We start from the raw sequence: 23,163 nt of genomic DNA on the forward strand, positions 1-23,163 counted from the left end.
GAACACGAGTCGGCGAGGAAAGCGAGCGTGAGATTTTCCCGCCAGATTTGCTGAGACATTTTTATTCGCAACCGTCCTTCAATCGGACACAGTCCATCTTTTTCTTGGATGAATGCACTGATTCAGTCGTAAAATATGCTCCAAGTCAAACGTGGCACGCGGCAGCTGCGGAGGCAGCAAAGCTTGCCTCAGTGCGGCCGACACTCGGAAAAGAAGGTCTGCCGCACGTCCGACTTCGCGCTAGAGCACCCTTTGGTCATTCGCAGCCGGGTATTGAAGACGACACCCACGGCGCGTCCAAGTATAGCGGCACACACACAACGGACGCGCGCGACACGTGCTCGGCGAAGTGGCGCAGCGGAGCGCAGCCGGTGGCTACAAAAGCCTCGCGCCCTTTTGTCTCCGCGCCGGCTCTTTCATTAGACGTCTCGCGAGGGCCCACTAATGCGCTTTCTCCGAGGGTACGCTTCGTCTCTGTCGCGCCTATCCGCGGCTTTGTTCTGCTCGGAAGCGGGCCCCGCAGGAGCGCATTCGGTTGGTCGGCGCCTGGATCCGAGTCCGCTGCTGCCTCGGCGTCTATCGCTAGCCAAACGGAGCTGGCACGTGGCGCACTGCATTGCAAATGGTCACATTCTGTCATAGACATATTAAAGTAAGAATGAAGGACCGCAGCGGACAGCACTGGCGTGAAAAACAGCTGCATTTCAGGGAACAGTTTGTGCTGCTGAGGTTAGTTATTAGCTGGTTTGTGTTGTACAGTTCCGCGTTGTCTCTGAGAAGGAATAAGTATGAGGCGAAAAAATAAGTAAATGAGCGGTGCCATAAGTCACAAGCCTCGGCACTGCAGAGTCAACTGCTGAAGGGCTGTAAAGTTGCGATTTTGCGGTTCCAAAGACTGTCGCGGTGCGAAGGGTGTGCTCCTGGTCGTAATAGTCAGGTAGCAGAGGCATGGCTCCGCACGAGCGCACCTCGAGAGGCTCCGAGCCCCAGTCTGATACCTGTAGTAATGGCAGGTCAGCCGCGTGGGACCATAGTTAGGCGGCGCCGTTTTCACCCATCCCGACAGCAGCGTGGCGATGTCTCCGGCCTTCTATTTTGTTGGGCTTCCGCTGTCACCAGCTTTTCCTACGAAGCGAGCCCGCGAGCCTTCTGCTCGCCTCGCCTCTTCCTGGCACTTTTTTTCCTTTCGTCTGCCGGAATTCTGTCGACTGCAGGCATCGAAACAGCTTTGCTTTCCCTTCAACGAGAAATCGTCTTGCTGCGGTGGCCGGAAATCGCGCAGCTGGTAACAAAAAGGGAAGAAAGACAAGTCTTCCCGTCGACTTCGCCAGAACGGAGTCACGTGATTAAAATCATGACGTCACTGCCGACCGGCGCGACTCACTCGGCACCCAAGCAGCCCGTGGGAAACCTGTGCGCGGTTTGCGAGCGTGACGGGGGGAAATCGGGGCTGCGTCGACGGGCGCAAACACATGCGGCGGCGGGGCGCCAGTCAGCCGCGGTGCGCGTGGGTGCTAGCCCGCGCACGACCTCCGCTAGCCGCCTAGCGACGCGGTCCGGTCCAGAGTTGCAGCTCTGTCCCTGCCGCACGCTCAAATTGTTTTCCTTTTTTTTTTTGAAGAAGTGGCTTCGGACTTCCTTTAATCGCGCCAGCAATGCAGTGCTGATGTTCAGGCGTCATTAGAACAACAGTAGAAAATGAAGAGGTTAGACACATGCAGCTCAGAAGCTCTCTGGAACCGACGACTCGAAGACATAACGAGGGCATGCAGTCTGGGTCGCTTCCATGATGGCATGCTGATGCTGCGCTTTCAATTTTTTTTCTTGAATGCAATCTACTGCTGCCACCTAAATATAAGTCATAACGTAATATACAGTGTAATACTCAAGTATCGTGCTCAAGTGGCGTAGCGAGAAAGTATTTCAGGTTTAAGGGTGCCACAATCCCTGCATGGCTCCTGAAGATGGGGGTTGGGCGAGTTGGGCGGCCTACTACACTTTGAAGGCGACGGGTCTAATAGTCGACTCTATGCACCTAATAGCGCAGTACCCTAGCGGCCTGCTACGATGAATAGTAAGTGTTTACCAGATAACTACCTACCTTGACTGAAATGGTAAACGCATGCCTGCGTGCCCAGCCGCGCTCCCTCTGGCACCTCCTATTCCCGCTCTTTCTTCGTCATTTTAACGAACGCCCGCCGGGGTGGCGCAGTGGTTACGGCGCTCGACTACTGTTCCCAAGGACGCGGGATCGAATCCCGGCCTCGGCGGCCGCTTTTCGATGGAGGCGAAAAGCAAGGCGCCCGTGTGCTGTGCGATGTCAGTGCACGTTAAAGAACCCCAGGTGGTCGAAATTTCCGGAGTCCTCCACTACGGCGTCTCTCATAGCCTGAGTCGCTTTGGGACGTTAAACACCACAAACCAAACCAAACCATTTTAACGAACGCAAAAGGCCTCGCTCTTCACAAAATCCAACGTCAGCGTTGTGAGCGAGAAAAGAAAAAAAAAAAAAGAGCCGTGCACTGACTAGTCGTCGGGTTGTGTGACTTCATGAGACCACGTGACATGGCAGAGTTGGCGAGTTGGCAGGCGCTGCCAATTTGGGCACAGCTTTTGGGACGGGAGGATGAGGTCGGAGTATTTGTGGGATAACAAAGGCACAAATCAAAGATTATTGCATAAGCAGGTAGCAAGCTAAATGGACGCGAACGAGGATCTGCAGAGGGAGCTGCAGGCAGAGGCCATTGACGATGTCGCGTCGTATCTTTGAAGGCGGGGCTTAAGCATCACTCAAATTTTTTATCCTTTCTCTTCAGCGCAGAGTAAGCAGCCGGAATCCTTTCCTGACTGACCTCCTTGCTTTTCCTTCCCTTCTTCTTGCTCTCCAAAAATTGGCAAGCTATCCAGTGAGCCATACGTGAAACTTACGATATGGATTTGTCTTCAACGGGAGAACAACGCAAGTATTATTCAAACCTTGACGTAGATGCAAGACTGAGAAAACTTTATGCATATTTCCAATCTCTGTCCCTAAGCAGACCGAACTATGGAGCACTCCCATGTCAGCGCAGTCCCTGAACTAGCCCAAATGAGAGGGCAACGCAAAATCGGTGGACACGGCGAGGTAACAATGACGTTCTTTAGTGTGACAATCTAATCAGGTTCCCAAAATAGCATCGTGTTGCACAACGCCTTGCCAACACTTTATTCCAGCAAGCAATCTTATTGCCCTATGACTAGGGTGCCTGGCAATGGCTCCCGCCGTAGCAGACGACGCAGTTGTCTTCACCCTCAGCGGAGCGGGCGCTCACCCTGCCTGTGACACGGGCAACGCCCTCGCAACAAGCGACACTCGCCTTCAGGGTCAATCGTGCAGTGCCACGCGTTTTGCTGAAATTGGCCGCTGAACGCACTCGGCACGACGCGAGTGTGGCGAACTTTTACCAAGCTTGACTGAACACCACAGGCCGTCCGCGTGCATCTAGTTAGCTTCTCGGTGCGGTGAAAATTCCAGCGCAATGCCGACATGGCCTTACTTTAAAAAAAAAATGTTCAGAGCAGCGCCCCCGTCCACGCCTAGCACGCACTGCTACGCTGTCAGGGCAGTAACTAAATCGCCGTCTCAAGGGCGTTGCCGAACCAGACCGCTTCTTCTGCCCCGATTCAGGTCGCTGCGGGAACAGTGCGCGCATCGTCCCGCAACTCCATTTTGTTGCACGTGGTAAAGCAAATAAGGGACAAACAAGTTCGCCAGCTTTATCTTGCGAGAAGGGTGGAAAAATAAGAGGCGAGACGCATGTGCAGTATGTTCATTGTCTATTCCGAATGACTTTTCTTTCCCTGTGTACACACTTCTCTGGCGGAGTAGGACTAAACTTGTCCGTCTGAAATCACGCTCGTGGCAGCGTCAGCTGGACAGTCACCCTGCTATATACACATTCGTGCAGCATCAAGGAGAACCCGTTACAACGCAATGCCGCGCGCGAGTCCCCCTACCGAAAGAGGGAGGTCGCATCAAAACCGTGCCGGACAGGAAGCCCTTCTCTGTCTGCCTTCCGCACAATCGGAGCACTCCCTCGCGGCGGTTTCCCGGAAACCGCGTTTCACTCCTTTGTCCGCGAGGGCCTGCAGATCACCGGCTACAGAAAAGGCGCCTAGGGTGCCCTATTGCCCGAGTTGCTTGGGGCTTAAGCTGGGCGGCTGCACGCTTGCCGAGACCGCGGACGTTGAGTGCACGGCTGACGAACGTTCGCGGGCGTACACGGTCGTCGTTACGTTCGCGCAGCTATTTGTCCACCACAGAGCGGCTGTCCAGAGAAGGCAGACAGAATCGATTTCCAAATCGGGCCAGGACAAACTCAAAATCGTACCAGCGCAACGCGTCCGCGCATTTCTGCTGTGGGGGTTAGTGGTGCAGCGACGTGGACCGTACCTTGCGAGCAATTGCGAAAATCCGGGAGTGAGCGCTTAAGTTAAACAAAAAGTGTCGAACCGCGAACATCGCTGTAGCGTGTCTGCACCGGCCGACGTCGCCCGTTGTGTACAACTTGCGTAGCCTTCGAGGCGTGCAGTGTGTGTGCGCCACGGCGACCGCACCTGGGCGGCCCGAATCGCTACGCGGCGGTCGCGCATCGACGCGCCTCGCGTCGCTGAAGGGAGAGGAGGCGGCTGAGCGGACTTTTTCTTCAATGGAGGCCGACTCTCGGCCGAGCTAGCTGCTCTCTCTCTGTGGCCACCCGGAGCCACGCTCCAGGTCCCCACCGTCTACGCGCGCGCTTCCGCTGTTTCACGGCCGTGGTTCGGATAATTCCGACGCGGTGCACCGCGCTTGGTGGCCGCACCTGTCAGCCGCTGCTGCGCTCGTTGACGCATGTCACACAAGTGCGTAGCGCGCCGTTATGTTGGACGCTGTGTAAGCTAAGGCTCCTCTATCCATCAACTCATGCTTTCCCCGGGCATTGTGGAGTCATTAAATTTTAGAGGGCCCACTGAACTGAGCAGGTGTGAATGTGGGTTGCACTTGCGTCCCAGTGGTTGCTATGCGGAATCTGACTGCAGAGTTCAAGTTCGGCGAAAGCTATGCATAGTGCTCAACTGTGGCACTCACGATGTCACGTGAAAGCCGTCTCATTTAAAAGGGATCGCGCGTTCCGAGGAGTTGTAAAGTGAAAAGGGGAACCCTGTGGTCCAGGTATTGGCAAAGCAGTGCACCTCCGACTGAAAAGAAAACTTCAGGTACACTTCCAGTAATATCTGAACGCATGTGGACAGAGAGGAACCGCGTCTTGCACGAGCAGTGCCATACAGCAAATATTTTCAACAAGGAATATGAATTCCAGCGTAAATCAGCAGGCGAGGCACACGCGCAGAAATTGCTGTTGTTGCGCTGGGAAGCTGTATGAGCCTGATTTGGAGCACAGCCACGAGAAGCAGGCAAATGCACCGGCAGCCACCAACGTGAACCGCAAAATGGTACGGTTCCCACGTCCCATCAATGTTCAAGCTAACCATTCGGCTTGGTTTGGTTTTTGGGGCTTAACTTCCCAAAGCGACTCGAGCTATGATAGGCGCTGTAGTGGAGGACTCCGGAAATTTCGACCACCTGGGGTTCTTTAACGTGCACGGACATCGCGCAGCACACGACCGCCTCGCTTTTGGCCTCCGCCGAAAAGTGGCCGCCGAGGCCGGGATTCGATCCCGCATCCTTGGGAATAACCATTTGGACGACTGTACAAAGCTGAATGTGAGCGCGCGCTTGACACCTCGGTCAGCGACATCTCTTGCTCCTTGCACGACGCGCACGTTCCTGCTGAATAACGTTCTTGATACGCATAAAGGACGTGCTAATAAGTTTGCAAATGAGCCTCGCCGAATAAAGACCAGAATTGGTTTTTTTTTTTTTTTTAACACTACGGCATTTCATAGGCGACGGAAACTGCTCTCCAAGCCTTTAAACACGCTGGTCACGAAAAGCCGGATCTGCACTGACTGGCTCGAACTCTGTGCCATCTTCACACTGATATTAGCCTGACTGAGGCAGGCAATCTAGATTGGTGGTACGGCGTCCCGAATCTGCCGTTCGTATGGTGTGCGCCTCGACAGTAACGTGAGCTGGCCCAGGCCTCCATTCACAAGCCGAGGGTCACCAGAGCGGCGTACTCTTCGCGCGGTGTCCCGTGGCATCTGCGGCTGTTATCGCGGGACGATTGAAACCTCGCCCGACTTCAGGGTGGCAAGGGAGCGCCTTCCCGCGTGGAGAGAGGAAGCGTGGCGTTGACTGGTGCCTCCATGCAGCGCCGCCTTAAGCCCGTGCCCGCGCAGCCCTAGCGTTGGCAAAGGCGCAGCAGCGCTGCTCTGCAGCGGCCATGTGTACTTCAAGAGGGAAATTTGCATGGGCGCCCGTGCAGCGAACCCGCGCGCCTCGCTGGGTTCGGACTCTAGTGGGGTATAACTCGCGTAGTACTTCGCTTTTGTGCAAATGGCAGCCAGCGATGATTCGTAGATGATCCTGAGCGATTAAAGTTCCTGTTAAGCGGCTAGCGAGGTTCACCGCTATCGCTGGTGAATTCATTACCGTGTAGGCAGCCGGCGTAAGAGATAAAACGACCTCCGCTCACACGAAGAGATAATTTCTCCGCTGCCGCTGCTCACGGGCGTGCGTCATATCACAATCGTTGTACGCTGGTTGACATCCGGTTGGTCGTGCACAGTTCGGCTACGTACACTTCAGTCGTTAGGTTGTGAATATATCGTCCCCGAGTGCGCGCAACTCTGGCGTTTGCGGTCTTGTGGTGCCCGCTCTGTTTGGCCACATCACCCGTCGTGCTTGTTGTTTTGGCCGCCGGTGCGGCTGTCCGAGCCAGCTGATCAAGCTCTACAACCAATTTCCGTCGCAACAGCGTCGAGCGAAGGCCGAACACCGTTTTTCGTCGGTGCAGGGAAGAGTGTGTGCGGTGAATGAGTGAGTGAGTGAATTGAACGGCGATCGCACCGAACGGAGCAGGTGTGTTTCGTAATCGCCAATTCTTCGAGCGGCAGCTTTGGCGTCGAAAGCGAGCCCGGATTTCCCCCGACGCCGTGACGCGCGCGCAAGGTTCCTCCGCTGCGCATCTTGCGTTCTCCTGGCAGTCGCCAGATGCTCCGTTCGGGCCCGACTTTCCCACGTATCCTCGGTGCGCCTTCTCCGCTGATGCCTGCTCGCGGGAACCGCGCTCCTCCCGCGTCTCTCGCCGCATTTGCGCGTTCCCGTTCATTTTTTTTTTTTTAATTCTCCGCACTCTACCCCGAGACGTTGTCTTAACGTTCTTCTGTCGCTGTGGAGAACATGAGCTTCTCGTCCCGCGCCTCCATCTGTTGCTTGGTTTTTCTTTAATTGCGCAGTCGTGATTCAGGCCGCAAATACGGAAGTGCAACCACGACAGAAACAAAAAGAAGCACAGAGTGGATCCCCCCTTCGAAAACAGGGTGGAGCTCAAGTCCCGGTGGGGAAGCAGGCGGCGGCAAGTCGCCCGCTGGTGTTCCACATGCTAGGCTCACATGTGGTCGCCAGTCGCAAGAAAAGCGCGCAAGCTAGGCTGACGCTTGCTGGGCGTCCTGAAAGGTGACACCGCGTCGCGCGGGAACATCTTGCGCGCGCCCCCGCCAGAGCGCCTGCCTGCCTGCCAGTGGTCTCCTCCGCCGCGGCTGTGCGATCTCCCCTCGTTTCCTCGTCAGTGGCACGAAACGAGGGGAAGCCAGGGCTGGTCACATACAAAAAATAAAAAGGACAGAAACTGTATGGGAGCTGCAGAGTGCGGTTACGACTTGCTTCCGTCCGCCACTTGCATTAGCGCGCCTGGCTCGAGAATGGCGCGGCGTTGCTTGAGGTTTGTGTCATCGAGCCGTTCGAGACTGCGGCTCATTTTTATATATTTTTTTCTCTTTAGCATCCATGTCGAAGAAGCGGTTCTCGAGCTATCCGAGCGTGTGCACCGCCTTGATGAGGGGAGGAAGCGTAATTAGTATCTCGGAGGGAGTCTTGTCTGCAGCGGCGTGGGAAGGAATCGGTTGACGCCGGTGGGCAAACTTTATACACACGCCGCGTACAACCGTCAGTAAGTACGTGCTCGCGCACGCACGCACACACACTGTCGCCAACCAAGGACGCTGAAATCCAATCCTGGGAAATGAAAGTCTCTGCTGCGCGCTTACGTCGGTCGGAGGAGTGCACCCGATCGGGAGCCGAACACGCTGCCAAGAAAGCGGTTCCCACGGCCCATCGATTGGGTATGCGCGCCGCTCGCGAGAACAGCTCGGCGCTCGCGCCTGGCCTCGGCTCCTCTTCGCGAGCGTCGAGCATGTCGCCGATGCTGCTTCGCGTCGCTACGTTGAATGCTTTGGTCGCTGTTATTCCAAGGAAAAGGAAAGGAGGAGACGAATACAAAAAAGAAACTCGATGTTGGACAGTGGAACAGAAGCGGCTTGAACATAATCACGTGCTTGGACGTCCGCGAGGAAAAATGCTGGCTCTGGCGGCGTGAGAACTGTCGTTAACCGCCATACGACAGGAGCCCTTGCGTAATTCAGGTTTTAAGCATGTCGCATGCCAGCTACTGGGGCTCATGCGTAGGCAGACTGATTCTATCACACGCCGCTAGATGCGACTTGTTCGGCTGGGAAAATATGGACCCGATGTAAGAGTCAAGACTGTACAGCTCATTCGTATTGGTTAATGAGTCGCAAGGCACGTGGCGTGAATGCTGTTAAGGTAAAGCCGGTTATTCGCAGTGCATCGCTTCCGTTAGAAATGCTATGCGTTTCGGTACGTCAGCCCAGAGTATGAAACCCCCCTGTGCAGCAATGAAATTTTCCTTCCTCAAAGCTACGGCAAGACCCTTACCAGTGTCGTAAGCCAAATAAATGTTAGTGGAGTCCCGGGATACTTGCTGTGCCGAAACAGTTAATCGTCGATCGAGGCCACTTTACCGCTCTTATGCGGGAAGAAAAAAAAAAAAAAAGAAAGCGCCCAATTATAAATAAGAATACATCATCATGGCTCTGAATGCAAGGAATTATTTTTTTCCTCCTGCAAACTATCCCATAGTCTGCGTGTAGGGACTGCATGGTGCAGGGAATTTTTATAGGCCGAAAAATGCAAAATCGGTGATAGGTCGGATCATGCTCCAGAAAGGGATAATGAACGATCTAAATAACATAATAATAATAAAAAAAATATGGCTGCCTCTTGACCATTCGCCTATGACATACACATGTCGCTGGGCCTCCAGAAGGGTCACCGTGATCGGATACTACAGGGGAGGAGTGACATCGACACCGAAGAGAGAACATATCACGTCTTCTCTACCGTACCTCCGAGCGCACTCTGGGAAAGGAGGTGAGGCCCCGAAATCCACTGGGATGGAGCAGTGGCTCGCACAGATTCACTCTCCTGTCGCCGAAAGGCAACGCGTCCGGCTTCTAGCGACAAACAGGGCGGTTGGATTCCCGACGCATTTTTTTTCAGGCCATCTCTAACAGCGAAGTAACGCCCGACCAATAACAATCGTCGGGAGAGTGCCGCTGAAAGGTGCAGTTCTCTTAGATTTCAACGTTTCCTGCTAACAAGGATGGGCAGCAAGCCCTTCCTAACTTAGCCATTCCGAGGAAGGTGGGTGGGTGAGCACACCGTGCTAGCTTCGGCGACCGGTGGCACGTAGGGGATAAAAAAAAAAAGAAAAAAAACTAGCCTTGAACAGCAAACCGAATTATTGGCCGATTACTACAGAGTTCCTCTAATTTATTTGTTTTTTTTTCTTTTTTTTCTCCTGGAGAACGATCGGACAGGCAAACTAGCATCCCACTGTAATGAAACAGATGGTGAAGATAGGGTCCAATTTTCGCTCAAGATAAAAACCAATCTAGTGTGATCGCAACACTAATGGTAGAGAATTTAGCTTACCGTGATCCGCGATCCGCCACCGTGGCCCTCTACCGTACGTGGGTGGGGCGCACAAGCTGATTGGTCCCGACGCGGCAGGTCTAGTGCCGACATCCAGTATGTGGCGCCATCTATCGGCGTCAAGGGGATCTGGGCATGCGCAGTGGAACGCGTGGTGGCGGATCACGGTAAGCTAAATCTCTCTGGTATCCCATTGAAAGCGCAACTTAACGAGTCGAGCTAATAAAGGGAAGTGCATCCACGAAGGCGCTGACATATGACTTGACTCGTGGATATCTCTATCGATGATGACCCGAATGCCAACAGCCACGAGGACAGCGCTAAGGGTTCCCTTTACGCGTTTCCAACGTGGGTGTCGCTACGTCGCTGTCTGGACTGCTTTGTGCACTTGGCGCAAGCAAGGCCAGAGCGGTAACGCCACTGTGGACACATTAGACCAGCGAAAAAAAATATGGCAACGCCCACTATGGATTGCTGGGAACTAAAGGAAAGCAGAACGCGTGGCGCCTTTAGTGCCTCCTCCGCATCTTGCGAACGAGTGCCCCGGCCCTTCCTATTTCATCCTTATGCACTATTTGCGTTACGGCTGCTTTGTAGCTAACTCTGTATAGAGTATGTGGAATCCAAAAGTATGGCAACGTCGGTCTAGGACCAGCATTTTATCCGCGTTAAAAAGTATCGTCAGGCGCCGTCGAAATAAAGCTAGGTGCTGGCGTCTTCTAAACTGCCACGAACACATTTAGTTGTAGGAAATGGCCAGCGAAATCAATCGCTCCGAAATACACAAAGGTGAGCGCTGGGGGAATCGCTCGGTTGTCTTAGAAGATTCTCGCGTCTCGTGAGGTACGCTACAACACATTTGGCGCTAAACTCGCGCTTTTCATCGCTTCACTGGGTCTTTTGTCAAGACCAGTGGAATTCAGAGAGTGCAGCGAGGCGTTAAGCACTAAGGAAGAAAAACGGGACAACACAGAGATGAGAGAGAAAAAAAAAAAAAAAGCAAGCATAAATTTAGGCGACCAAAAAGGCAAGAAAACACATAGTTTGGTTCTCTCATTTGTCGCGTGAGAACCGCTCTTGGCGTCGCTTTTGCGCTGCCGACGCGGAGTTGTCTCCCTTTGTCTTAGCGGGCCGCGGCGATCTTTGTCAGCGAGTTGCGCCGACAGGGTGGGAAGAAGACGCCGCGCCGTGCTCGTCCGCATGTCGCTGCCGCTCGTCATATCACCGGAACACAATGCGGGACTATTTGCATGCGCCCGGGCGCCGAGCTTTCTCGCAGTTATTTAGCGCCGCGGTCCGCCCCCGTGAGGAGCGCTCGCTGGCCGGTCGGGGAACGAGTTCTTCGAGTGCGCGCCCCTTTGTGGAGCGCGCGAAGAGGAAGGCTCTTGACCGAGCGCGCTTGTCTTGTCCGCGCCTTTTACTTCGCACGGCCGACCGAATAGCGTGCGCTTCCCTGGACGGGACCGCTTTTTCTCGGCACGACGTAGGAGAGAGCTCAGCCGCTCTGCTCCCAGGCTTGAAATGACGTCTTTGTTTACGTAAGGCGAGTCTCCGATTACTGCCCTAGATTCGTCTCGTCTGACCACACCGTGTTCCCTTGTTACCCGCCTTGTTGTGGAGAAAGGGATTCCGTCCGAGGGCGTAGGTAAATGGAAACGACGCTTTGCTGTCAGAAGCGGTCTCTTCCAAGCGCATCTACATCGGGACGCCGGCAATAGATCGCCAGCGGGAAGTTGCACCGACGAGACAGACATGTGCTCATGTTGACCAGAGATGGCTTGTTTAGTCATGCGCCGGGCAGATTGCTTGCTGTTTCGTGTCTCGCACAAACTCGAACGCGCCACTCCGTTCGTGTGGCCTACTCTTGCATTCCGAAGAAAAGAAAGAACGCAAGCGTGGCTGTGGCCAGTGTTCGGTATCCAGGTGGAGGCATTACCACCAAGCGAAGACAGTGCAGTCGCGAGGTCCTCACATCTATGGTATAGCGGGCACTTAACAGTCCTCATCTGTTGAGAGGAAATGATTTGTTTACAACGAATACAGAGAAGTTGGCCGCAGCCATGATACTCTAGGCTCTATTTTTCCCCCAGCAAAATGAAATAGGGGCGGGGATGTGGTCGGAGGTGAGGCGAAAACATATACAACCACTTGATTGATCGTTGCCCCAATCCGATATCCGCGTTGTGCAAAAAAAAAAAAAAAAGAACAATACAAAGGCCAACAGACAGAAGAGCCTTGCGAGCGCTTGGTGGAAAAGAAAAAGAACCAGGCGGTGTAATTGACACGTACTGCAGTTAAAGGCGGTGTAATTGACACGTACTGCAGTTAAAAATGTATAAAAAAAAATTAGCTCTGGTTTAGTTCTGGTTAAACCCTGACGGAAGCGAAAACTTATTTTGCCTGCTACATAATTCCCCTATCCCACCCTATCAGTGCAGGGAGTTACGTTATTGAGGACACCTAACCTCAGCCTTTAAGGGTATGACGCGAGAGCGTAAGCTGCCAGCCCACAAATAAAGTCCCGCTTTAACTGAGTCGTATGGACGTGCCTGTGTGTTCTAGGGGTAATGTGAATGCAAAGCGTTCTGGCAGGCTGATTCTGATACCACCCTCCCTTATGATAGGGGGCGACCCGAGTTGGTAGCTCCTGCCAGTGGCACGACGGAGCACACGCGAGACTAGCCTAGTGAAGCTTTTGTTTCAATAGCCAGAGCCTGCAGTCATCGTATGCACACATTACTGGCGCGTTTTGGTTCCGCTTCCAGGAACGAAATGGCAGCACCTGCATCGCTAGCGCATTGTTGGGAAGCAACAATAATTTCTTTTTTTTTTGTTCGAGTCGAATGGGAAGACACCGAAGTGAGCAAGTGCCCGAGCTGTCAGACTGTAAACATCGCAAAGGTGCCGGATAGACCTTTTTTCGAAGGACACGGAAATTGGTAGCGCAGGTTGAGACACTAGACAGCTTGCGGACGTCCAGGTTGTGATCCGTGAACATGACCCACGTTGTACACTGTCAGTTACGAACCCAGAAGAGCAGTGGGACGCAGCCGAGCCCCCGTTTCTCTTCTTTAGCAGGTCACGAGCGCGTTGCGAAGTGAGGAATGACCAGAAGATCACAGGCTGCTACCGTTCCTGGCACAAACGCTGTCGGGCTCACGTTACGGCTTTCAAAGCGTGAGCAATGCCCCCCGGAGGTTTCGCAGCCTCACTTTCCTCACCGGCGAACGTTCCACCGACAGCGACGATGGCGTACGCGGCGCAAGTCCCCGCTAGAGAGTACCCCCGCGAAAAGGGGCGGCCGACCGACCGGTGGTCATGGCGCGCGGACGAAAAAGAAAGAGCCACCGCGGAGGGCAGTCATGGGAACCATGTCACGCGCAGAAGGACACGCAGGATGCGCTCTTCCCTCGCCACCTGTGCTCCACCGCGTGAGAAATTAGCCGGCGGGGAAGGAAGCGAGACATGACTGCCTCCTCGCTCGCCCTGGCGGCCGTCATTACGGGGGGCGAAATGGCTGGTTGCGATGCCCTGGAGCCGGCCGACGCAACCAGCGGCGCGCCGCTGCCCTCATTGCGCGGCCAGTTGCCACCCGCCAACCGGGGTCCACTTCGAGGGGGCACGGCTCTTCCTGGGCACCGGTGGGAGTCGGCGATACCGCTGAGCGTGCCGCCGTTTTTGCTACCTCTGGTGCAACAACAAAAAAAAACTCCAAAACATTCCAGGCGGAGATGACGTGCACGCATCTTCGAAAACATATTAGTCTTATCCTTTTGACGCAGCTGTCTGGAAGCGCTGCAAGTGATACTGTCAAGACCCGAGGAACGGAAGAACGCCATCACAGAATTAAAGGACAATCCACACACAATCGCCCAGCAATCGCCCAGCAACTTTTTATTTACACCAGCGGCCCTCCGTCGCTTGGGATGTATGGCGGGGCCCCCCGCCTCAGATACAAGCCGGCAGGCGTTGTTGGCCGGCGGCGTTCTAGGCCAGCTGGATGGCGGCTAGCTAGAGCCCAGGGTCCGAGCAGCGCAGCATGGCCTCCCAGAGTTGCGGCGTCAGATTTAGGCCCCTCCTGGGAGAAAATGGGCAGTCCCAGATGATGTGTTCGAGGGTCCCTCTCGAGTCACAGTTTGCGCAGAATTCTGATCTTTCTCTTAAGCTCGGTCCATTTGTACGCATGTAGGTATCCCTGCGGAAGCTCGCGCAGCGAGGTAGAGAACAGCACCTCTGTCGGGGCCAATTCTCACGCCCAGATAGCGCTGTTAAGAGGAGGAACCCTCGGCGACCGTCGATGCCGAAACGGCGCATCGAAAGGCCCTAGAACTCGCGAACTGCTCACCCAAGGGCAGCATCAGCGACAGTGCTGGGCGGCGCACCTTACAAAGGTTGCCCTAGATCGTCGGTTCGTCATCGACCCGGGCAAGAAGCCCGGAGGCTGACTGAAGGCAGCAGAGCAGAGTTGCAGATTCGCGGACGAGGAAGGAGCTCATGCGCGCGCGGTAAATTCGGGCCGTCCGCAGTTCTTGGGCCAATTTGGCGAGAGGAGTATCCCGCAGGTAGCCGCGTTGGTTGCCGATCGAGGTCAGCGCCGGTCGCGTCGGTGATTGTGCGAAAGGCCCCGCTCGGGACCGTCGCACCGTGCTCCCACGGTGTCTTCGGTCTTCGGCTCCGTTCTCTCGCGTCGAGTGTCGGCAGCCGATTAGGAGCGTTGCTGCAAGCGACTAGAGAGCGTGTCCGCCTTGGCGGACGTTCTTCTCTAATGAGACCGAAAAACTCGCGTGCCCTTTATTCACTGTTTGACTTGACCGTCTCGGCTCTTTTGTCCGGAACTTCACGGCGTCACGCTTCGCTAACGGGTGTTGCTCACTTACGCAAGAAAGTGTACTACCTAGTACGCGCACCATTTACACAAGCATCCTTAAGACGTCCCGACCGTATCTCGTCGCGCTTGGAATATGCTTGCCTTCGTTAGCAGCATTTTTCTTTTTCTCGGCTACAGAAGCCACGTTTCCCGATCTCGATTTCGGGGCCTGTGCATTCACTGCGCTAAAAATTTACAATTCGCAGGACACAACGAACAGCTTCGGAGCTGGCCTGTGCATTCACTGCGCTAAAAATGTACAATTCGCAGGACACAACGAACAGCTTCGGAGCTGGCCTGTGCATTCACTGCGCTAAAAATGTACAATTCGCAGGACACAACGAACAGCTTCGGAGCTGGCCTGTGCATTCACTGCGCTAAAAATGTACAATTCGCGGGAGACAACGAACAGCTTCGAAGCTGAGGTGCGTCCACAACATCAGCGTTTTTGTATTCGCTTTTCACAGTAGTTACTTCGCTTTGCTTTTTTCTCAGTGACTGCGGAACTTTCGAACCGCCCCCAGACGGGCTCGAAAGTCATCGTGATACTAGAAGCCGCGTGGACGCACGGCTGGCGCGGAAAAGCCGGCGGCTTTGATATCACCCTTGTAACTGCGCTTCGTGCGCTCCATGTTCGCCACTCCGAGCACGTCGCTACGACGCTACGAGACATTCACTCCTCGCCCCTCGATAAAACTTGTCGAGGCGGGAGTTTCGCAACTCGTGCGTGGCCGGACCGGCGTCTTATTTCGTGGGAACGTTGAAAAAATATGCGCGGACTCGGGGTGGAAAAAGAGAAAAGCGTCATGTTTCATGGGAAAAGTGTAACTGCACACTCGGAGCTAGCTCTGATCAAACTCTTCAAGTTGTTGACCTCGCGCACACACGACTGCGTTTTGTGCAGTCCGCTTTTGGCTTAACGGACAACTCGGGGACATTTTCGTGCTCATCATATTCCGAAGAAACTCGTACTGTAGGTTTTTCTCTTGCTCTTGATTTGCACAGTTTCACAATCGTGTGCGGCCTTTGATCCCCGCGCAAACCACTTTTAAAGTTTGCCGTTTCCATCACCTCAGTTGAGATTATTCTTACGGCAACACTGCATTTGCGATGTCGTGTACATTAGGCACGTGTTAATACCGCTTTCCACGCTGACGAAATTTTGAGTCTCTGAAGGTTTTTGAAATAAATAACCGTTTACAGCGCATACTTCGGCCATTCAAGTGCACGAGTGCCTTTCTGATTATGTTTGTGACATCATTTCGGCGTCACGAGGAGCATCGTCCCTGGCCACGGATTGAGTTTCGTCTTATTTTCGCTGTATTAAACTACTTCCCAAGACATTCTAAGACATTCTAAGGAATGCAATGTGGCTATCATACACTAAAAAGGATATTCGAAAAATCTCCGGAGCTTCCCTGTAAACAAAAGTCTCTTGGTAAAACCTACGGCGATATGTAGCACAGCCGCCCGTTTTAATCACAAAATATTCCCTTACGTTGATTAACCTTCACCGGTAAGTGGTTTGACACGACCTGTGACGAGAAGGCATTCCAGGCTGCCGAGTTGATCCGCGCGGAAAGTGTGACGCTCGACGGAGCCGTTGTTGCGTCGTGATCGCGCTGTAATTGGTGACGGACGGACTTCCTTTTTAGTGCACTGGCAGTAAGAAAACAAAAGTTGAAAATTTGTTTACGGGAAGGAAAGGCGCGGTATCCACTTTCAGGTGTCCACTTTCTCGGTGGACATCTGAACCGCGTCGTAAGGGAAGGGATGAAGGTGGAAGTGAAAGAAGAAAGGTGCCGTAGTGGAGGACTACGGAATGGTTTCGACCACATGGGGATAATTTTAACGCGCACTGACATCGCACAGCACACGGGCGCCTTTGCGTTTCGCTTTCGTAGAAACGTGCTCTGGTCGAACCCGGGTATTCTGGCCAGTAGCCTTAACCACTAAGCCACCGCAGGGGGTGCACTAAGAACCCCACTCACGCACTGAACCGGTATTTGTCTAGATCACCTCACGAGCATGCCTCTGGCAGGTGATATGACCAGGCACTGATTAGTCGGCGGCGGTTTGTGTGACGTCACGAGACCGCTTGATATGGCCGAGCTGGCAGGAGCTGCCAACTTGGGCAGCATTTTGGGATGGGAATCGAACTGCTGTCACTCAACTCCTTGGCCGCGCAGGCACGTTCGCGCTGCGTAGTTAAAGCGGAGCTTGATATCTATGGGGTGGTGGTCTCGCTCAAAACGTGGTAGATTGCGACTTAGCACGTGTGCGACTCGAAGCCGAACTGAAAACCGATATGCTAGTGCACCTAATTCCCTCATGGACTAACCACGCTTAAAACCCTCCGCCATTTCAATTGGAGGTGCAGGCATAATGTGACGTTCCCTCTTTCTTTGCTGGACTTCTTTCATAAGAGTTTTGGAATGCAGGGTGCAAGCTCGATGCCCACTCAGCCACATCAACGCGAAGCGCACAGATGCGGCCCAGGACGGCTCGTGGCCATCGCGGCCAGGCTCGGTGGCTCGTCGGTTTTACGGACGGTGCCTGGCACACAGACCCCACGGAGGCCGCCGGCTTTGGGGAGAGAGAGGGGCCTAGGAACCGGAATTGAGGGTGAGGGTGGCAGCGGCGACAGCTCGCGCAGTGCCCCGACGAGCCCCAGCGGTGGCCCCAACCGGCGGCGATCGAAAGAGCGAACAAAGGAAGATCGCGCTCCCCGCTCCCCAGCGCGCGTGCTGGCTGCTCACGAGACATGCCGCACGGGAACGGTCGATCGGATGGACAAACGGTGCCAGCGACGTTGATTAGACTCTTTCGCAGGCATACGGGCTGACTGGAGATGAAGAGTTGCTCTGTCGACGCCAACGCCGCGCACGCAACCTTCCGTCCGCCCGCGTGAAGAGGAGTACAGTGAAAAGAATCGAGGCCGGCACTACCTTTGTCGCGTTGTTAAGCGATGACCCTTGCGAGACTCGAATTTAGGGGGAAGCGGGCGGAAGCACTCGGATAGGCGAAACGGTCCGGCGGGTGGGGAACATGTGAAAGCTTCCGTCGAGCGGGTGACGCTGTTGCTCGTTCTCGTCGTCCCACCGGCGGTGGCTGCTCTCTCCTGGCGCCGTCCTTCCCTCTTTTTCTTTCTGCACTGTTCGCCATCTTCTGCGCGGCCTGCTTTCTGTCAAGCCCGACGTCTTCGTCTTTTTTTTTTTTTTTTATTGCTTTCCTCCGCACAGGCCGTGAGATGCGTCTCTCTGGCGACTGGCACTTTGTTTCAAGCGCGGAGCGTCTTCGTGGAAACAAGAAACAGGAGGCGAGCGTGACAGCGAGGGAATGTAAAAACAATGCACCGCTCTCACGGCGCGTCGTCTCCCCGCTGAAAGTGACTCGCATGCGGGCGAGGAAGGGAGAGAGAAAAGCAAATACGACTGCCCACTTTTAAACGCGAAGCATGCTCTCGCGTGTGTGCTACGAAAGCGACCAGGAGGTAGGCCGAAGGACGCTGCCATAAAATGGAGCATTTTAGTGGCCTGCGGGTCGCTTGTACAAGGGCGGCAGTGCTACGGCGCACGGGTGGGAAAGGAGAAAGGAAGGAGGGGTGAGGGGGGGGGGGGTGCAATACGCGCCTAATCTATGGAAGTCGAAGCTCGCTCGGCTTTCGCATGTCTTGGCGGAAACCTCATCTCTTTCTCCCCTTCTCTCCTTCAGTTTCTTTCAGTAACATTCGTTCATTCATTCGGTAGATGAAAGCAGCCGCACCTTGGCAGCATTTCTAAGAAGGTTCTTCAAAATAATGAAGATAGCACGTGCATAGGTTACAGGCGCATCCAGTAAGGATTCAGATGTTACTGGCTCGAAGAAACGGCTCGGTGTCAGCTAAACGTTTGGTTTGGTTTCTAGGGTTTAACGTCCCAAAGCGACTCAGGCTATGAGAGACGCCGTAGTGGAGGACGCCGGAAATTTCGACCACCTGGGGTTCTTTAACGTGCACTGGCATCGCACAGCACACGAGCGCCTTGCTTTTCGCCTCCATGGAAAAGCGGCCGCCGAGGCAGGGATTCGATCCCGCATCCTTGAGAACAGTAGTCAAGCGCCGTAACCACTGCGCCACCCCGGCGTTGTCAGCTATGCGTAGGTGTCGGTAACTTTTTGTATGACACCCGGATATGCTATCAGGATGACGCTGCTCGCCAGTTCAATCATCGAATTGTTTATACGACTCTGCAGGCTAGTGCATGGGATTACGGACTGTGGAAAACGCGCACGGGCCTCCTCTGCTTGAACACTACTCAGTTCTACTACGGCGCGCTTGCTACAATCCTGTGTCGGAAATAACGAGCTCAGAAGACGCCACACGTCTACTGATAGACTAAAGTTGCGGTATCTGTTATGATCTACTACAAATGGCAGCTTCCTGTGTGTTACAAATGACTTTTCTCCCGTCTGTTTCACAAACTGACTCCAACGACACGGGCTCCTAGCGCAATGAATTAAACAACGGCTAACTAAAGTGGTCAGTGAGAGGACTTTGACAACGCTTGAGGTTATTGCTGCTCGCTCACGCTTTTTGACCGATAATGACGTTTCAGCTCTTTGCATGCCGCCGCTTGTTGGCATGTCATGTTGTAACATGAGCCAAGTGTTGTATGAAGAGTTTTGAACTCTGTAATAAAGAGCGGAGGCTTCAAGCAGGTAGTGTGGCAGCGCAGCCTCTAAAGACGTGCGCTTCACTTCTAATAGGCTTCCGCCTTTTAATGCCAAAGCATTACTTCGCTATGCACAGATTTCTGTCCGCAGACCGCGTCCACAGAACGTGTCCGCAGCAGTTGGGAGTAATTGAGAAGTGGTAGATGTTAATGAGTGGTGTCAATCGATAGAGGGTAACGTAATGCTGAGTCCGAAAAAATTAGGCCAATAAGTTAATTAGAGGCAAAAATCTAAATGTAAAGGCGAAAAGGGTCTCATTAGCCAATGGCTTGGCGCCACATTTGAATGTATCAAATACTAAAATTGTTAGTTAAATCAGTCAATTAAGGTGACGTCAAGGATGTGACGTCACGCAACTTGAAGTCGAGCCAAAAAAGGAATAGGAAGGAATTGGCGCGCAATTTGAAACTGCCAAAGACTAATATAGTTAATTAAATCACTCAATTAGGGTGACGTCAAGAATGTGACGTCACGCAGCCGGAAGTAGAGCCGAAAAAGGGCATAGGAAGGGATTGGCGCGCAATTTGAAAGTACCAAAGACTAAACTGGGTAAACAAGAAGTGAATTAAGCAACTAGAAGCAACCAACAGCAGCATCCGAGTTCTTTAATTTTTTATCTCAGTCGATGTTGTATAAATGTTGCTTAGCGCGTTTCTTTTGACAATGTCGAGTTTAACGATGCGCTGCGGTGTGGAATGACCAATAGTTAACTCAGACATAACAACCGACGGAGCGGATTGCATGCATACATATCAGAGACTGCGAATAGCGCTTTCGATGAGCCATTCGTGACGCTTTTCCCTCCTTGTCTTCCCCTGCCGCAGCTTTCGTGTCCTGCTCGCCAAACCCGTGCAAGAATGGAGCCTCTTGTGTGTCGTCCAACCCGAGCGGAGAGTCGCACTGCAAGTAAGTACACGCAGCATGCCATTGCGCACAAATGCTTTGTGCGTGCCAGGGCCTGCCCTACTCCGCATGGTTTGCTGATGCGCGCCTCGAGTAGGGCTAGCGTACGCTCTCGGCACGCTATAGCGTTTCGGGATCTTGAAATAACATACCCTTAGAGTTATTTGTTAGTAGAGAGTTATAGCTGAGCGGATTTGCGTTCCGCTCCGCTAAACGTTTCGAGCGGAACCCCGGCGGGGCATAGCGCATTAACAGCTTTAGCCCCGCGATTGCTCGCCTACTTAAGCGTAAGCACGGTGTAAGAATAATTCGTAAGGTATCGGTCGCGCCACCTATCGGTCAGAGGTGGAGTTATAGCAAAAACGTTATCAATCAAGACTTCATTTTTTGTAGTAGAACTGTTAAATAAAGTCATATTTTGTAGTTTCACTACATTATTCGATACCAATGGGGCTGTAACCTTAGAGTGAGGTTGACAAAAGACCTGAAGGCTTTGCGAGGTCCGCTCGCCGCGCCGCTCCGGGCTCCGCTTGGCTCGCGCGGGAGCAGGCACGAGGAGACTTTCCGCTTGCGTGCTCCCGTCTGAGCGTTTCGCGCATGCGCAGTAGCGCTCCCGATAGCTCTCTGAGCGGAGCGCACGCGAAAACCCGCTCAGCTATATCTCTAGTGACGTATGACGAGCTAGAAAAGTGGAGGGACATGAGCGCAATTATGCCCAATGCGCTTAGCGTTCTGTAGAGACCGGTTCTTGTGAGAAGCAGTAACTAAGTCTGAACGCGCCGAGACAGGGCGTTGAAATTTGGTTGCTGCTTACCTTTGCAATTGTGCCCGGAGGTTCAACAAGCTCAGCACGTTTATGAACTTTTTTTTTTTCTCCTGGGAAATGTACCGCGGCTTGCCTTTTGGGGACTTAGCTCAACCTCGCAGTGAGCATAAGGTACGATGTGCTTTCCTGGCATTAGAAAAGCAAAGAGAAGCACGTAGAAGTATAAGGCCAGAAAAAAAAAAAATGGCAGGAAAGAGGAGACAGCAAGTTATAGCAGTTCAGAATGTACGTTAATCGGAAGCTTCTCACCAGGGCTATTGTTCGCTCCGCTGCTCACAAGTTAATCGAGGCCTCTGGGAGGATTCGCGCATAGCCGCGGATGTTGTCTTTTCCCGGCTCATCTTTATTTTTTTTTTAGCGATGCTATTCCTGGTCTTCGTTTGTTAATCACGCACTTTTGTGTCCCCAAGGTGTGCTCTTAAACGTTAGGTGTCGAATACCTCCCTGTTAGGCCAATCTCCCTCGTGGCTATGCGCCGCCATTCTAGGGCGCTACGACAGCCCAGCGGGTAGGGGTACGTCCCGGCCCCCTGTTGTGTCATGTTTGATGTACCGTGTAGCTCTCATCATCCATGTGCAAGCGCCGACTTACGGAGTGACTTCCGCCGCTTCGAACATCCACACTACGCGCGTTAGCTCGATGGACAGCTTGGGGCCCCGATCGGCGACGCGGTAAGCAGAGCGGGCTGCGATGGAGAAACAGCGCCGTCTTCCGCCCCCGCAAGCGAGCGCGTACCGCGCCGTATTGCAGAGCTGACCCCGGCAGTAGGTGAGGCGACGGCGCGTCGGTTACACCACTTCCCCCTTCGCGGTTCCGTGCGTGGCAGCCGCGGTGTGTCGACTTCCTGAACGTCCTTGTCGCGAGGGTTCCGCCGTCGTATGCGTCAAAGGGCGCGCTCGATCTTTAGGAGAACAGCCGAGGGTTGCCAGGAAGTTGACGCCCTGTCTCGGTACGAACCAAGTGTCTTCTGTCGCGGCTGAGAGAATTACAGCGAACGCGACAAAAAATAGCCTTCTCTCGCCGAAAACGTTCGAGTGCGTAGGACGCAAAACTCCGATACCGAGGCTGTTGGATTTCATCATCGCATGGTGGTGAGACGAGTTACATCGATTGCACAAAAAGTGCGCAAAACAACGAAAAAGCACGGTCACGCGTTCACAGACGCATTTAAACGTCGGGAATTCGTCGACGGCTGCTTTATAGTCAGTAGGTGAGCGTCGTCTGGAAGTCAAGCGAGCTGCGTGGTGCACCGGCGCACCAGGCGACGCTTGCAAAGCGGCGCGCCGAATTGTAAACCTATCACCGGCTGCGTAATGAGGTAGAGCTGTGCCACCGACCTCTCTCCAGCACCTGGTACGATGCAACCGCCACGGGCACACGCGCCACATGACGGCGAAGGGGCAAAGAGTGCGGGAGGAAGAGCTGGGCCATTTAATGGTTAAAGGGACGGTGCTCGCATCGCGCTCGTTGAACATCTGTCGTTCGCTCGGGGCGCAATGCCGTTAGCGGTCACGTGATAAGGCAGGTGTGCGGCGCGGCGGTTGGCGCTTGCCGGCTGCCGAGCGCAGCATCGCAGTGAGGCCCCTCTGCCTTTCATGGTGGGCCCGAACCGTTGGTGGGGAGCCCAGACCCTTTTCCCTCGGCTGCGTCTCTCCCCTCATTTCCCCCAGGCTGCTCCCCACCGCGATTCGGCTCGCCGTGAATGTGTCGGTTGCGGACCGCCCGCCCCGCGGACGTTGAACAACGCGCTGCGTAGTGGACTGTCGCGCGACAGTCGGCAACGAGCGTGTTAGGCTTAGGCCATAAGTTGTGCTGCGCTTGCTAAGGCTGAATTTTTGGTGCCGCTGCGGATTGATTGTAGCTCGATGCTTGCTTGCCTTGCCATTGGTCCGCACGTCACTGCGATGTTGACATTGT

The 23,163-nt window shown here is 54.0% G+C and overlaps 1 protein-coding gene across 1 annotated transcript in view; it reads left to right on the forward strand.

Moving 5' to 3' along the window:
• N (neurogenic locus Notch protein) overlaps positions 1-23,163 on the forward strand; it is a 75,387-nt gene that overhangs the window by 5,067 nt on the left and 47,157 nt on the right. The window contains exon 2 of the mRNA XM_084588423.1: positions 20,342-20,423. Coding sequence (XP_084444549.1) covers positions 20,342-20,423 — 82 coding nt within the window. The remainder of the gene's footprint in view (positions 1-20,341; positions 20,424-23,163) is intronic.

Source organism: Amblyomma maculatum, chromosome 1 (genome assembly GCF_055883805.1).
Source record: "Amblyomma maculatum isolate TAMU_Amacu chromosome 1, ASM5588380v1, whole genome shotgun sequence".
Classification (NCBI taxonomy): domain Eukaryota; kingdom Metazoa; phylum Arthropoda; class Arachnida; order Ixodida; family Ixodidae; genus Amblyomma; species Amblyomma maculatum.